General features: G+C 38.3%; 1 protein-coding gene across 2 annotated transcripts in view; it reads right to left on the bottom strand.

The window, feature by feature from the left end:
- Positions 1–15,291, bottom strand: part of LOC114665897 (deoxynucleoside triphosphate triphosphohydrolase SAMHD1-like) — a 157,565-nt gene that overhangs the window by 78,168 nt on the left and 64,106 nt on the right. For both annotated transcript variants that reach the window (XM_051919609.1, XM_028820552.2), the window contains exon 3: positions 13,660–13,732. In XM_051919609.1, coding sequence (XP_051775569.1) covers positions 13,660–13,725 — 66 coding nt within the window. In that variant the 5' untranslated portion in view covers positions 13,726–13,732. The remainder of the gene's footprint in view (positions 1–13,659; positions 13,733–15,291) is intronic.

Below are 15,291 nucleotides of genomic sequence, written 5' to 3'. Positions count from 1 at the left end.
TCTGTTTTAAAGACAGTTGTGATTAGTTATGCAGCAGACGCTTTTACTCACATTGCTTTTTGGAAATCAATAATAGAAATCAGCTACAGATCTGTGAATCACTGAATAGTAAAAACATTTAATGAGGAGTGTCTTGCGCATATACTGGTGTAATGACCACATCGGCTTTAGTGAAGCGTTTCTTAGCCTCTCTGATATGATCGACATGGGGTAGAGTAGATTCTGGATTGTTATAATACGTGCTACCTTATGCAAAATATGCTCATTAATTTGTTACAGATTCTAGGTGGACACGATTCCACACCTAGGAAAAAGGTGCCCCATGTAAATCGTTCATAATGTCTCCAAAATATATTTGTTAACTTTCAGACAAGACAATTTTCAGATAAGACTTAACTGTTTTATACAAAATCCTTATTTCTACATATGCGAGCCCAAATTAGGATTTGAACTTGGGTTAGCACACCTTATCGCTGTAACAAAGCACTTTAACAGACTAGTGAGTGACGAAATCGACTGCTGACTGCGCAGATATCAATGACGTCATTACGCTAGCGTGACTCAAAATCACGTGATGGCCGCATTTGAAGCAAGCCTCGAAGCGGCGCTTCGATCTCCAGTGCTTCGAAAGCTCGACACAGTGTCGAAACTTGAGTATCGAGCGGCCCAACACTAAAGCAGATGAGACGCTGACGCTAACAGAGAAGAAGCACCGGGGATTGGAGAAGGGTATTGCTGCAGACCGGAGACATTATGGGCGGATCTGAAGACGGGATAACTGTAAATTGAAGTGGATAGTATTGGCTAATTCAGAATTTCAACGAATGAGATTGTTGTTAAAGTATGACAATCAAAAACTCACTCAACGTTTGAAGTTGTCTATCAAGTGTAACTTCCACCAATCTTTTCACAGTTAGTGATCCCTACCGCTTTGAGGTTCCGCCTCATAGAGTTTCTTTTGAAATAGCAGCAGCGAAGAAACTCTATTAGACCAAAGAAGAAGCGACGAAACGAATTGTTTGTTATATCTGACAATGGAAGTAAATTTGCTTCTAAATTAAAACGTATGAAATTTGCAATTGCTAAGTTTTCTTCGTGTTTTTCAAATAACTTTTTGTTTCTTTGTTGTGATTGTACGTTTGTATAAATATTAATATATATTGTATTCACGTTTGTATTAATAATCATTTTCGCTGTAGTAATTGATGCATATTCAGTGCTTGAAGTGGTTCGGCACTCAGCGGTGCCGGCAAATCTTCAAACGACGCAAAGCAAGTTTCACGGGCAACATCCACCCACACCCACCCCCTCTCCGGTGCTCAGTGGAATGCTAGTAGATCACCGCCAGTAGTTTGGTTGCCTATTAACTCTGTGCATATTTACATTTGTGAGATGTTCGATTAAAACGCTGTAATGTTATTTTACATTTTTTTTAAACAGGATCATATCACGATCAAAAATACCACAGACATTCCGTCCATACTTCAAATCTTCAGATGTGTTTTTGTGCCCTTTCTGTCATCCATGACTGTATTCTTCACGCTCGTATATACGAGCAAATGTACACTTACGAGATCACCGCAGAACAGCAGTTTCCTACGGAGGTATGTGTATCCCACTTTTCCCATTAACCCAGGCTGAGTATGGGTGGTAAATATTCAGTGTTTCCTTTTTGTTTTGTTAACAATTTATCCCATAATTTTATGTGGCCATCTCCTATGGTCTGGTTTAGTGGGTGCCAAATGACCTGTGCCTTGTTAGAATAATTTACAGATATTGGTAGGCCTACTTGTTCTGAGTGTACCATTGCTGAGTGCCGGTGCGGGTACCCTGCTTTTGGAGACGCGCCTTTTTGGGATGCTTGGACAATCAAAGGTGACACCTCACATCCAACCAGGGGAAAATAGTTTAAATAAGCTTGGAATTTTACATTTTTTAATGTCTAAATAAGTTCATATAGTGTTACTTTAAATACACCAGTGTGTGTTTTGGTGTATACAGGTAAACTTTTACTGGCACTCTTTTTTTTCTGTTAAATGAATAACATCAATATTTTAATGTCTAAAAGTCAGGACCAAGAAGATCATGGCAGCAGTGAACTCGTTGAGGAATATACTGATACAGGCACACCAAGGTATTAATGTAGAACTTAGTCTACCACTGTGGTTTGATACTTGGTTCAACTTGAGTAAAAACCTTAAAATTGAACATGGTATGAGTGATTGTCATAAGCTTTTTGACCCGTTGTCACATGGGGAGTGTTAGATTGGTTATTTTGATGGTTAGAATAAAAATATCTTCAAAGCTTTTCTGTGACTTGCATATTACTTTAGCCAGTGTCCGGACTGGTGCAATCATACTACTCTGAAGTAATGGATGTATTCAGAAAAGCTATTGAGATCACATCCAACAGGAGTTTTTGTAGTGATCCACAGAGTAATCCTCACAGTTTCAACTGTCTTCCAATGTGTCCACTTTTCCGAGAAAACACAACTGTTCAGACCAAAACCAGACAGCTTGCATAAGACAAATACTACATGTGACACTCTGCTGCATTTATTTGTGTGTGTCCACAGTGTAGGAGAGCAGGCTGGCTGTGTGGCTGCAGAAGGGCAGCTGACTGAAGAACAAGTGGCTCAGATTTTTGCAGCTGCAGAGATCAGCAGGGCCTACAGGAAGACTCATCATGAAAAACAGTTAGAGTTCATAATAAAGGACCATGGAGCAGATGATCACTTGCTGGTAACTTAGTTCAGATGACAAGTAAAACTTTGGTATTGTAATCTATCTGGCAGCAAAGAGCTATGATGACTTTATAGTGCCAAACACTTGTATTTTCTTGTCCAACAGGTTGTTGTATCTCGTAAGGTATCGTCCAAATGGTTAAAAAATTATGAAAATCCTAAAGGTCACCGGGTAATGACTTATATAGAAGATGAGGAGCTGATAGATGGCCTCTACAACTTCTTAGATGAAGAGCTGTAGGCACTTTTGAGAGGATTGACAAAGTTCACATCATTCTGGATGTGCTGATGCCAGAGGTTAATTAGCCTTCAGTAAATCTCTAATGAGTACCGAAAGTGTGTCTATGAGTAACATCCTCTCTTTTGCTGTGTTTTTGATGGGCTCTTATTAAAGCTGTACAAACAGTTGAGAGGCAGAAAATCTGTTCATGGATGGACCAGTATACAGTGAGTGGTACGTCATGTGGAAAATAAACAGTCCTTTCTTTTTCTTTTCAGCGCCATTATTCTGTTAAACGGAATACCCTATAGTTGTTGTGAATTTAGACAAGAATATAAACTAAATATATATAAATGTGAATATATATGTTTAAAGTGACATTTAAACTGTACATTAGTACATTTTTAGTATTGGTAAAATTACATTTAGAAGTATGCTATATGTAGCATTTATTCTAAACTGTACAAGGTCAAGAATTGTGGTTTCAAATGACAAATGCAGCAGTGTTTCTGGTTGGTATGATTAGAATTTGTTCATTTGTGTGCTTGTTTTTGTTTTGTTTTTTAGTGAGAGGGAAGAGTTTGACAAACTGTACTTGTGTTACAACAGTTGGATGCACAAGGAAAGCACCACTGAGGCATTTAAACTCGGGATTACATCTCAACTCTACTCAAATAAATGTGTCTCTTTCTTTACTTCTCTTTTGCCTTTTTATTTCTGTGTGTTAAAATGACTGTGCAAAATAGAGTTGTATATATTTAATGTAACTATTGATGTAAATAATAAAGGACACTTTCTGTTATTGTTAAAGATTGTTGATTAAGTTCTGTATATTTGAAATTGCGTGTCTGTTTTTAGACAATTGATGTCATCTGGATTTTTTCTTTAATTGTTATAACTGCTTTGTATAGTTGTTATGCATTTTACATTGTTGTTTTATTTATATATAATATATAGAAGTGGGCATGCTGTTGTTTTAATACTTCAGTATATTCCTTCATCAGTCTGTTTGTTAAATTTAATCTTTGTGCATTCTTTCTTTCAATTCAATTGACCAATCATTATTGATAATTGTAAATATTTCTTGAAATTGTTGCACAATTTATATCGAATATTTATTAATAAAATCTTGTTTTTGGTAGTGATAATACTGAGTGTTCTGTTAAGAGGTGCTGGTCCAATTACCTTGCGTTTTAACACTGTTAGAACCGATAGATATGACCAGAGCCTCCACTTGTATCCACATGGTTACAAATGGTGTGCACTTTGCTAGTAATCCCACAAGATAAAAGAGCTTGGAAACTGAGCGTCCTGATCAAGGCTTTGCTGTTCACTTACAAACTTACTCCAGAATAATATGGTTCTTACTTATCTTTTATTAGGAGTCACATTTTCAATAACACTTGCATTTTTAACTTAAAATACAGGTTTTACATATGGGAACAAAATTAAAAGAAAAGGATTGTATACGCCTGATAAATAGTCACAACTTTTGAAGCTCAGTATTCTAAAACCATGACTCACAGCTAGGACCTTGTTGTTCTAAGGTCTTGACATTATATATATATATATATATATATATATATATATATATATAGATATAGATATAGATATATATATATATATATATATATATAGATATAGATATACAGTATATATAGATAGATATATCTTCTCAAAAAATGAAAGGAACCCTTTTTAATGAGAGTACAGCATCAAGTCAGTGACACTTGTGGGCTATTGATCTGGTCAGTTAAGTAGCAGTGGGGCTTGTTCATCAGTTTCAGCTGCTTTGGGGCACTGGGGGGGGGGCAACAATGAGATGACCCCCAAAACAGGAATGAATGGTTTAACAGGTGGAGGGAGGCTTTGCCGTGTCTCCCAGCACAGTCTCAAGGGCATGGAGGAGATTCCAGGAAACAGGCAAGCAGTTACTTCAGGAGAGCTGGACAGGGCCCCTCGTAGAAGGTCCTTAACCCATCAGCAGGACTCACCAGTTTCTGCTCCTTTGGCCAAGGAGGAACAGGATGAGCACTGCCAGAGCATATAAAATGACCACCAGCAGGCAGGCCACTGGTGTGAATGTCTCTGACCAAACAATCACAAACAGACTTGAGGAGTGTGGCCTGAAGGTGGCCCGACGTCCTCTAGTGAGCACCAGGGAGCTCGATTGGCATTTGCCATAGAATAACAGAATTGGCAGGTCTACCACTGGTGGGCACCCTGTGCGTTTCACAGATGAGAGCAGGTTCACCTTGAGCACATGTGACAGATGTGAAAGGGTCTGGAGAAGCCATGGAGAATGTTATTCTGCCTGTGGCATAGTTCAGCATAACTGGTTTGGTGGTGGGTCAGTGATGGTCTATGGAGGCATATCCATGAAGGGACACACAGACCTCTACAGACTAGACAACAGTGGGCACCTTGACTGCCATTAGGTATCTGGATGAAATCCTTGGACCCATTGGCAGACACTATGCTGGTGCAGTGGCTCCTGGGTTCCTCCTGGTGCACCACAACGGCCGGCCTCATGTGGTCAGAGAATGAAGGAATTGATCCCATTGACTGCCCCAAGAACACCTCTGGGTGGGACATTATGTTTCAGTCCATCCGATGCCACCAGGTTGCACTTCAGACTGTCCAGGAGCTCAGTGATGCCCTGGTCCAGATCTGGAAGGAGATCCCCCAGGACACCATCCTTCATCTCATTAGCAGCATGCCCCCCCGAAATATTGTCAGGCATGCACACAAGCACATGGGGGCCATACAAATTACTGAGTGCTATTTGGAGTTTGGAAATTTCAGCAAAATGGACTCGCCTGCCTGCCTGCCGCATCGTGTTTTCCCTTTGATTTTCGGGGTGTCTTTGAATTCAGCCCTCTGTAGGTTCATCATTTTCATTTCCAACAAACGATGTGCCATACTGTTGTTCCTAACACATCAGTCCATAGCAGTAGAGACAGCCAGCAAGATTTTTTTTCCCATTAAGATCTCATGTGCTTTCAAAGTGTTCCTTTAATTTTTTTATATACTATATATATAATACATACTGTTGATGTAAACCAGATTTTCAGTATAAACCAATGAGAAACGACAATATAAAAATGCCTTACCAGAAATATCATTGCCAAAATAAATTTCCAGCTGTTCAGATTGAATTATTTAATGGCTATGACTTGACAGACTCAGTGTAGTGTGTGCTAAATGACCAGTTAAGTGGAGTCGTGTACAGCTGTGCAGGGTGTTATGTCAGGGCCATACTGGAGTATACAGACTCGGTGTGCTCATAATATGCTGTTTGCTTGGATACTCATATAGGATTATGTCCAGCTCAAATATCTGTCATCTCTATCTTGTTACCAGTCGTGATGCTGATGCCCATCAGTGCCTGCTGTACAGTTGGACTCCTGACCTCCTCCAGTCTCAGAGACACTAAAGACAGGCTGATGTGTTCAGCACACCAGTAGGACCTGATGGAGTCAAATGGAGGATAAATGAGATATGAACTACAAACATCTGTCATGTTTTAATCACTAAATGTAAATTTTGCATAAGCAATATGTATTATAATAAACACATATTTGATGATCTTAAAGAGGTATGTAAAATCCCAAAAGTAATAAAGGTCCAATTAATTCAAATAATTGAATACCCTGATTAACAGGTGCAGAGTCACAAAAACTGCAAAATTATTAGTCTTTTGAATGCATAATATTTGCTCTTCACAGATCGTTTAGCATAGTAAACTTCATTGTAAAAATAATAATTGAAAGGTGACTGTTAGCACCATGACAACTGTGTTTCTTACATTTAACATTGATAACACAGAGACAGCCAATGGATTCTTTAAAGTCACAATTTGACTGTCAGCTTTCTTAAAGTTTTATATTCCCTGAAACCTGAACGTGAGAGTGTCAAGTATGTGATTTGTAATAATCTGTAATCATAATACAGCTAAAAAATAAACTTAAATACGTGGTTCACAGGCAAGAAACTCACTAGAGCTGCTGGTATATTGAGAACAGACATGAAGACCGAAGAATATTTGACTGACATCAGCAAACAAAGAACAGATGGTGATCTGCAGGCAAGAAGGGGCTACAATGGAATATTAGAAACTCTGACAGTTTATTCAACGTTTAAAATTGTAATACGTTCATAGATGACCCGTTAAATGTAGGCGGCTATTTCATTTGGACATTCGAGTAAACATCAACAGTCAAACATTTGTTTTAATCTGACTGACTTAATCAAGTAGAGCCCACACTTAAGTCCACGTCAATCCATTAAGATTAGGCGGACACAAATTTGTATTGTTATGTTCATTTAAATTTTCTTCAGAAGTTGTTCAGTAACGATAAATATGTCATATGCAAACTTTTATTATTATTTTTTCAGAAAGGCTACCTCATAAATGACCGTGGTAATACACTGCAGTCTTAATAATGCACTCGACAAAGTGCTATAGTGTATGATATTGACACTAGTAGACTATCGTCGGAGAGGTATTTTATGAATATACACTCCGTCTCTTACAGTCACTTTATTTTGGCCGTCCACCTTTAGAAATTATCTTACACGTCCACCTTTAGAAATTACACCCACCTTTCTTTTTACGTATCCAAAAGGCAATTGGCTAAAGTGGCCGATGAATGACAAATAACACCGATTAGCGATTTGTTGAATAAAACGGTGATTGACAGCGACGTTTAAATTTGCGATTGGCTGATCAGTGACTGACGTGCGCAAATTTAATATATGATTGGCTGAAGTCGAAAATGATATTAACGCCCATTTTACTCCGGTCTGCAGCAATATCTACTTGGGGGATTGTCATCTGTTTTTTAAAGACTGCTTCCTGTTGACGTTTTAACCTCGTGTTAAAGGATTGTTATTCTTGTGTATTTTAAACCTCCACTTCACAACTGTTTTAAGGATTATTTATTTAAAGATTTATTGAATGCTCTACTGCACTTTGGACACCTGTTTTGATTCTTTTAATAATCAGTTATATTATTTACCAGTGTTATTTATTAAAGGTAGACTACAGTATATATTATTTATCAGTGTTATTGATTTTTATGTTAATATTTTTGGGGTGCGGAACGGATTAACTGGATTTCCATTATTTTCAGTGGGGAAGTTTGTTCTAGATACGAGAAATTCGCTATACAAGCTCAGTGCTGGAACGAACACCATCTTATATAGTGTGGCAGACGGCCGGGACCCATGCCCAGCGGGATGCTCCTTTGTCACTAGATCCAGGGGAGCAGCCATGGGAGCCGCGCTGCATCCCTCGGAACCTTTGTTACCAGCCCCCCTGGGTTGCGTCGGGGCCACTTTCATGGAAGACCTCCGGCAGGGTAAGGTGCATAGAGCTGCACAGTATAACGAACCCGTCTGGCCAGGAGCGCAGCCAGAAGTAGGTCAACGAGCACCTGCAGCACTTCCAGGTGGGCTATAAGAGGAGCCTGCAGCCACTACTCAGGGCTCCAGAGTCGGGAGGAGGAGGAGGAGGAGGAGGAGGAGGAGGAGGAGAAGGAGAAGGAGAAGGAGAAGGAGAAGGAGAAGGAGAAGGAGAAGAAGAAGAAGAAGAAGAAGAAGAAGAAGAAGAAGAAGCAGCAGCTGCCGCCCTGGGAGGAATGGAGGAAAGAAGAGTGTGATTTGGGGGTGATTTATTTGTGTTTTTGGGACAGTGTTGTGCCTGTGTGGATTATGGGGAAGATGTGCCCCACAGGTGAAGAAAAAATAAAATCTTTTTTTTTTATTTTGCCCATGCCTCTGGTGTCAGTCTGTGTCGGGTTGGTGCTAATAAAGCACCTTTGCCACAATAGGTTTGACCTGATTACAAATGTGTTTTTTGACCTCTGTGCAACATAACCAGCAACAGCAGCCAGAAACCCATAAGATAAAGTTGGTGCTGATGCCACTGTTATAATGATGAAACAAATTTAAAACATTTCAAACATTAAAATGGACTAAAAATCAAGGTTTATCACACCTTTAAAGGTAAATGACAAAATAAACACCTGAGCAAATGAGGGATTGAAATGAAATTAAAGATAGCTGTGATCATTGAGATACATTAAGTACAGTGTTAAAAAACCTGAACATAATTATTTACTTATTATGTTGTTCATCATGACTCAAATAATAAATTTTAGTTATCTTGAGAAAGGCAGTTTTTCAGAAGTACCATTGACAAAGAGTGCTTAACTTGATTTTACAAGCAGTAAATAAATAGTGAGCAAAGTGACATTGGCATATAAGTTAAAAAAACATCTAGTTTCAGCTACAAGGAAAAACAACATGAAACTCTGTCTCATTTGACAGTAAATACAAAAAATATATAAAAACAAACAAAGTAAAAAAAACAAAGAACCTTTGTGCAGGTAAAAGGGTGCACTTGGTATACTGAGTGTTGGTCAGATGAGTTGTTCAAATTTTATGTACAGCCATTTGCATATTCCCCTTGTGGTAGAATTTGAACAGCCAGGCCCAAAATGAAAAAAAAGAGAAAATAAATGAAAAATCTGAAAGAATACTAAGAAGACAGGCTGACTTTGTAAACATGTTGTCAATTAAACTGGTAAACAAAATCCAAAAAAGAAAAACAAAATTCAAAGTCAAGAAAGCAAAGCAAAAAAAAAAAAAAAGAAAAACACTACACTTTCTGAATTGTTAAGGAAAGATGGAAGATTTTTAAATAAAGCTGAATCCAAACTCAGACACTAAACTGCACTTGCCAGTGTGTTGTATATGAACAGCAGAATGACGAAAGATGTTCATCAATGTAAGTCATATAGCAGACATGACTGTTTTGCAACAATGCACAGAATGATATTCAGCCGCAATGCAAAATATGGTACATCTGGTGATTACCAGATCAGTAACAAAACTTAATCTCCAAAACAAGGTAACCCCTAAGAAATTACGTTACACTCTATGTCTGTGTGGATTTTTCTCCAAGCGCCTCAGTTTTCTTCCCATATTCTAAATTGTAAACTGCTCTCTTGTGAGTGTGTGAAAAGGCTACCTGTGATGAATAAGCACCTTATCCAACGCTGGTTCTCAATTTGAGCCCAAGCTTCTGGGTTAGACTATGGCTTGATATGACAATGCAGGCTAGGTTATGTTGCAAGATAACATCTTTCACTGTGCATTTGCTGTGTCACATGTTTGTGGAATTAACGTAAACCCACACCATGAAGGTACAAAACACAGTTAGCACATGATGGGAACTTGATTGGTTTGGACTCCATCCAACTATGAGATACACACAGACACAAGCAGCAGGGTCATTTTGAGACTCCTAGAGTTTACATTTTCTCCTTGTGCCTACAAAGGATTTTTTTCCTGGATTCTCAGATTTTCTTTCCATGTTAGATAAATCAGCCCGGGATGGATGTGGATGCACCTTATATTATGCATCAGACAGCAATAGAATTTTTTTCTGCTCTGAGTAATGGTTTGGTGTGAGATTGTTGTTTATTTACGGATGTTTCTGTGCTATTTAGCCACTTTTATATATGACTTTTTGTGTAGTCTGGTGTTTTTGTATGAAAAATTTGAAGAAATTCTGGATGAAGTGTTAGATGTAGCCCTGAGAATTTGAGCTTGTTGTGAGGAGAGGAAGTTGGAAAAGAGAAGTTCAAGAAAAAAAACCTATGGTTCTCCTGGGACCAAATGATGAGTCCTAGAGTAGACTGGTAAAACAGATATTATCCAACAGGAGTGACATCCCTCTTCTAAGTTTTTTACTGTGGGGAACCAGGATATTTAATAACTCACTGTCCTAAGCTTCAGAGAAACTGGAGTGCCAATCTTAAGAATGGGTTGGTGGGACAGGTATCTGTAGTCATGTCCATCAAAAATCAGTTATTCTTTCTTAGAATATTAACAAAGAAAGATACACCATTATTTATTGATTTGCCTTCAGCTGAAAAGTTAGTCTGGATTTTATTTGAAAATGTTTTCTTGAAAGTAAGCCATTAAATTATTCACTAAGAATTTCTTGTACTGATTGTGGTCCTATAGGAGAAGGCCTTTGTAAATAGAAATTTAACTGTGGGCTGTCTACATTCTGACGAGACTTCATTTTATGGGTTAAAGTCCTCCAGTCTACAAATAGGATTAGAAATTACGTGGCTTTGTAAACACTCCCCAGTAATAGACTGGGAACGACAAGAGCTCATTGCCTGCTGCTTCCAGAGATACATCAGGTCACCCATTTGACATCCTCATTTCTGTAGTGAAGTAGCCATCTTTGCAAATAATAATTTAGAATCTAAAGATTCTTTTAACTAATAGTGATCACTTACTCTCCCAATGCATTGTCCATATGACTGCACTACTAATTTATTGTTTGGAGTATATAGATAAGTGGAAGATATACCATTTACAATAAATGCAAAAGTAATGGACATAATTATGGTTTGCAAAGGAAAAAAGCATAAAGTTTATAAATTTAGTACAGATTTTCAACTATGATTTTGCTTAGTAGTGTGGTTTAGATATTGCTTTCATGTTTATATTTCGACCCACTGATATCCTTATTGACTACATGTACTGTAAGCCTAGTATCTTGGCTTGGTTAATTTCTTCCTGGAATTCCTGCCATTGACTCTTGCTGTGTTTTAGGTTCTCATTTCATCTCACAATGCCTTTAACAAAATGAATCTGCCCCACTCATCTACTGTATACCTACTGTAAGTCTGTCCTGTGCTATACAGGTGCTGGTCATAAAATTAGAATATCATGACAAAGTTGATTTATTTCAGTAATTCCATTCAAAAAGTGAAACTTGTATATTAGATTCATTCATTACACACAGACTGATGTATTTCAAATGTTTATTTCTTTTAATGTTGATGATTATAACTGACAACTAATGAAAGTCCCAAATTCAGTATCTCGGAAAATTAGAATATCAATTAAGATCAATGCAAAAAAAGAATTTTTAGAAATGTTGGCCAACTGAAAGGTATGAACATGAAAAGTATGAGCATGTACAGCACTCAATATTTAGTTGGGGCTCCTTTGGCCTGGATTACTGCAGCAATGCGGCGTGGCATCGAGTCGATCAGTCTGTGGCACTGCTCAGGTGTTATGAGAGCCCATGTTGCTCTGATAGTGGCCTTCAGCTCTTCTGAATTGTTGGGTCTGGCGTATTGCATCTTCCTCTTCACAGTACCCCATAGATTTTCTATGGGGTTAAAGTCAGGCGAGTTTGCTGGCCAATCAAGAACAGGGATACCATGGTCCTTAAACCAGGTACTGGTAGCTTTGGCACTGTGTGCAGGTGCCAGGTCCTGTTGGAAAATGAAATCTGCATCTCCATAAAGTTCGTCAGCAGCAGGAAGCATGAAGTGCTCTAAAACTTCCTGGTAGACGGCTGCGTTGACCTTGGACCTCAGCAAACACAATGGACCAACACCAGCAGATGACATGGCACCCCAAACCATCACTGACTGTGGAAACTTTACACTGGACCTCACGCAATGTGGATTCTGTGCCTCTCCTCTCTTCCTCCAGACTCTGGGACCTTGATTTCCAAAGAAAATGCAAAATTTACTTTCATCAGAGAACATAACTTTGGACCACTCCGCAGCAGTCCAAAGGTGAGACGCTTCTGACGCTGTCTCTTGTTCAAGAGTGGCTTGACACAAGGAATGCGACAGCTGAAACCCATGTCTTGCATACGTCTGTGCGTGGTGGTTCTTGAAGCACTGACTCCAGCTGCAGTCCACTCTTTGTGAATCTCCCCCACATTTTTGAATGGGTTTTGTTTCACAATCCTCTCCAGGGTGCGGTTATCCCTATTGCTTGTACACTTTTTTTCTACCACATCTTGTCCTTCCCTTCGCCTCTCTATTAATGTGCTTGGACACAGAGCTCTGTGAACAGCCAGCCTCTTTAGCAATGACCTTTTGTGTCTTGCCCTCCTTGTGCAAGGTGTCAATGGTCGTCTTTTGGACAACTGTCAAGTCAGCAGTCTTCCCCATGATTGTGTAGCCTACAGAACTAGACTGAGAGACCATTTAAAGGCTTTTGCAGGTGTTTTGAGTTAATTAGCTAATTAGAGTGTGGCACCAGGTGTCTTCAATACTGAACCTTTTCACAATATTCTAATTTTCCGAGATACTGAATTTGGGACTTTCATTAGTTGTCAGTTATAATCATCAAAATTAAAAGAAATAAACATTTGAAACACATCAGTCTGGGTGTAATGAATGAATCTAATATACAAGTTTCACTTTTTGAATGGAATTACTGAAATAAATCAACTTTGTCATGATATTCTAATTTTATGACCAGCACCTGTATAGTAACTGCACATTTTCTTTTGCCCAATGCTGTGGGTCCAATAAAACCCTGCAAACAGTCTGCAGGAGTGAATTCAGGAAGTCAGCAGATGGGTACATTTTGGGTTTGATGGTCTTTATAGAACTCTGAGAAATGGAATAACATGATAAATTTGTCATTGCGTTTGGAAGGTGCCTTATGAAAGAAACTATATATAAAAGTGATTGATTCATTCACTTATCAAATATCTATTATAAAAATGTATGTATGAACAAATTGGAAGTTTAGGGTTTGGGGTAAGGTTATTATTAAGCATAAAAAGTACCTGCTGACAGTTGTCCAGAAATAAATACTTAAGTGTTAAACATCATTCTGCATCATGGCACTTACCTTGTACAATCTTTCTTCTTTTCTCCTCTTTGCATACTTTGAGAGTTGGTCTATATCATGCTGCATTTCAAGACTTAAAAAAAATAATAACAGGGATAAAGAGCAGGGATGTGTCAATGGGCTAGCTCTGGCTCAATCATGCCTAATAGAAAACATAACAATTATCTATACAAAAATTAATATACAAGGTGATTAATAACTGTATGACTATTTCAGATGCTGATACATAAACAGACACATTGCATCACTTAAGATTTGCTTCACCATATTTGTAACCAGTGGTGTGCACACCCAGGCTGGAGAGAAACAGTGCTCAGAAACAAACATTTCTCAATCAAAACATCCAGATCTGCCCGGCTTACTGACTTGTTCACATCCTACTTCTTCGTTCTCATGGAGAACAGTAAGAAAGAAAGTAGGAATGTTATACTGAGTGATTTCTTGCCAGGAGCAGTTTTGTTAATTTAGATGTTACCTGGAAAAACATAGTAACTACTCAAGTGTGATTCCACCTTACACTGAGTATGCTAGTGGTGCATTAGAGCTTATGCTAAGGTGAGATTCATCTTCTTGACATACAGTATGAAATGCAATGCTGGTTAATTTATATTTTGGCTAAATGCACAGCACAATAAAACCCATGATTAGGATTTAACCTTTGACCAGTTGATGTAGCTATATGAGCAGTATGGTCTCCTTTTGCATTTTTATATGGAGCACAATGTCAAGTGCTGCTCCCAGCGGCTTGCAAAGAACCATGTGAGCCAACAGCTGTGATCATAAAATATGATCAAAATTTGTAAGGCCACTAGATGGAAAGTTAATGGGTTGATCTACCAAGTGAAGGCCACAAAGGGAAACAACCTGAACAAGAAGCTGTGTCAGCAAGAATATATTTTGAGGTTATTCTAGGATTTACTGTAATGCATTACAAAAATTTAGACAAGAACAGTCCATTCAGCCCAACAAAGCTTGCCCATCCTTTCCACTTAATTCTATCAAATTCCGTTTTGAATGTCTCTGGTAAGTCCTACCATCCACCACACTACTTGTTGACTTATTTCATGTGTCGAAGGGTCTCTGTGTGAAGGAAAACCTTCTAATGTTTATGTGAAAATTACCATTAACAAGTTTCCAACTGTGTCCTGTTGATCTTATTTTTAAAGTCAATGTCTTGATCCATTGTATTAATTCCTTCATAATTGTAAACACTTCTAATCATGCCTCCTCTTAATCCCCTTTTGATTAAATTGTTCTTTTAATCTTTTCTCATTATTCATCCCCTGTAGCCCTGGAATTAGCTTAGTCTCTCTTCTCTGGACCTTTTCTAGTGCTGCTATGTCCTTTTTGTAGCCTGGAGACCAAAACTGCACACAGGACTCCAGATGAAGCCTCACTAGTGCATTATAAAGGTCGAGCAGACCCTTCTTGGACTTGAACTTCACACATCAGGGTGCCATATAACCTGACATTTTGTTTGCCTGCTTAATGGCTTCTGAACACTGGTGTACTTTCAAGCTTCAGAATCCCAATATGTATTTAAACAAAATTTTTACTTCCTAAGTGTAATACTTTACATTTACTTACTGTACATTAAATTTCAATTTATCACAAATCTGTCCAAGCCCTACT

Source organism: Erpetoichthys calabaricus, chromosome 15 (genome assembly GCF_900747795.2).
Source record: "Erpetoichthys calabaricus chromosome 15, fErpCal1.3, whole genome shotgun sequence".
NCBI classification, from domain to species: domain Eukaryota; kingdom Metazoa; phylum Chordata; class Cladistia; order Polypteriformes; family Polypteridae; genus Erpetoichthys; species Erpetoichthys calabaricus.
The sequence above is the reverse complement of the archived record's forward strand: the minus strand, read 5'-3'. Positions and strand labels throughout refer to the sequence as shown.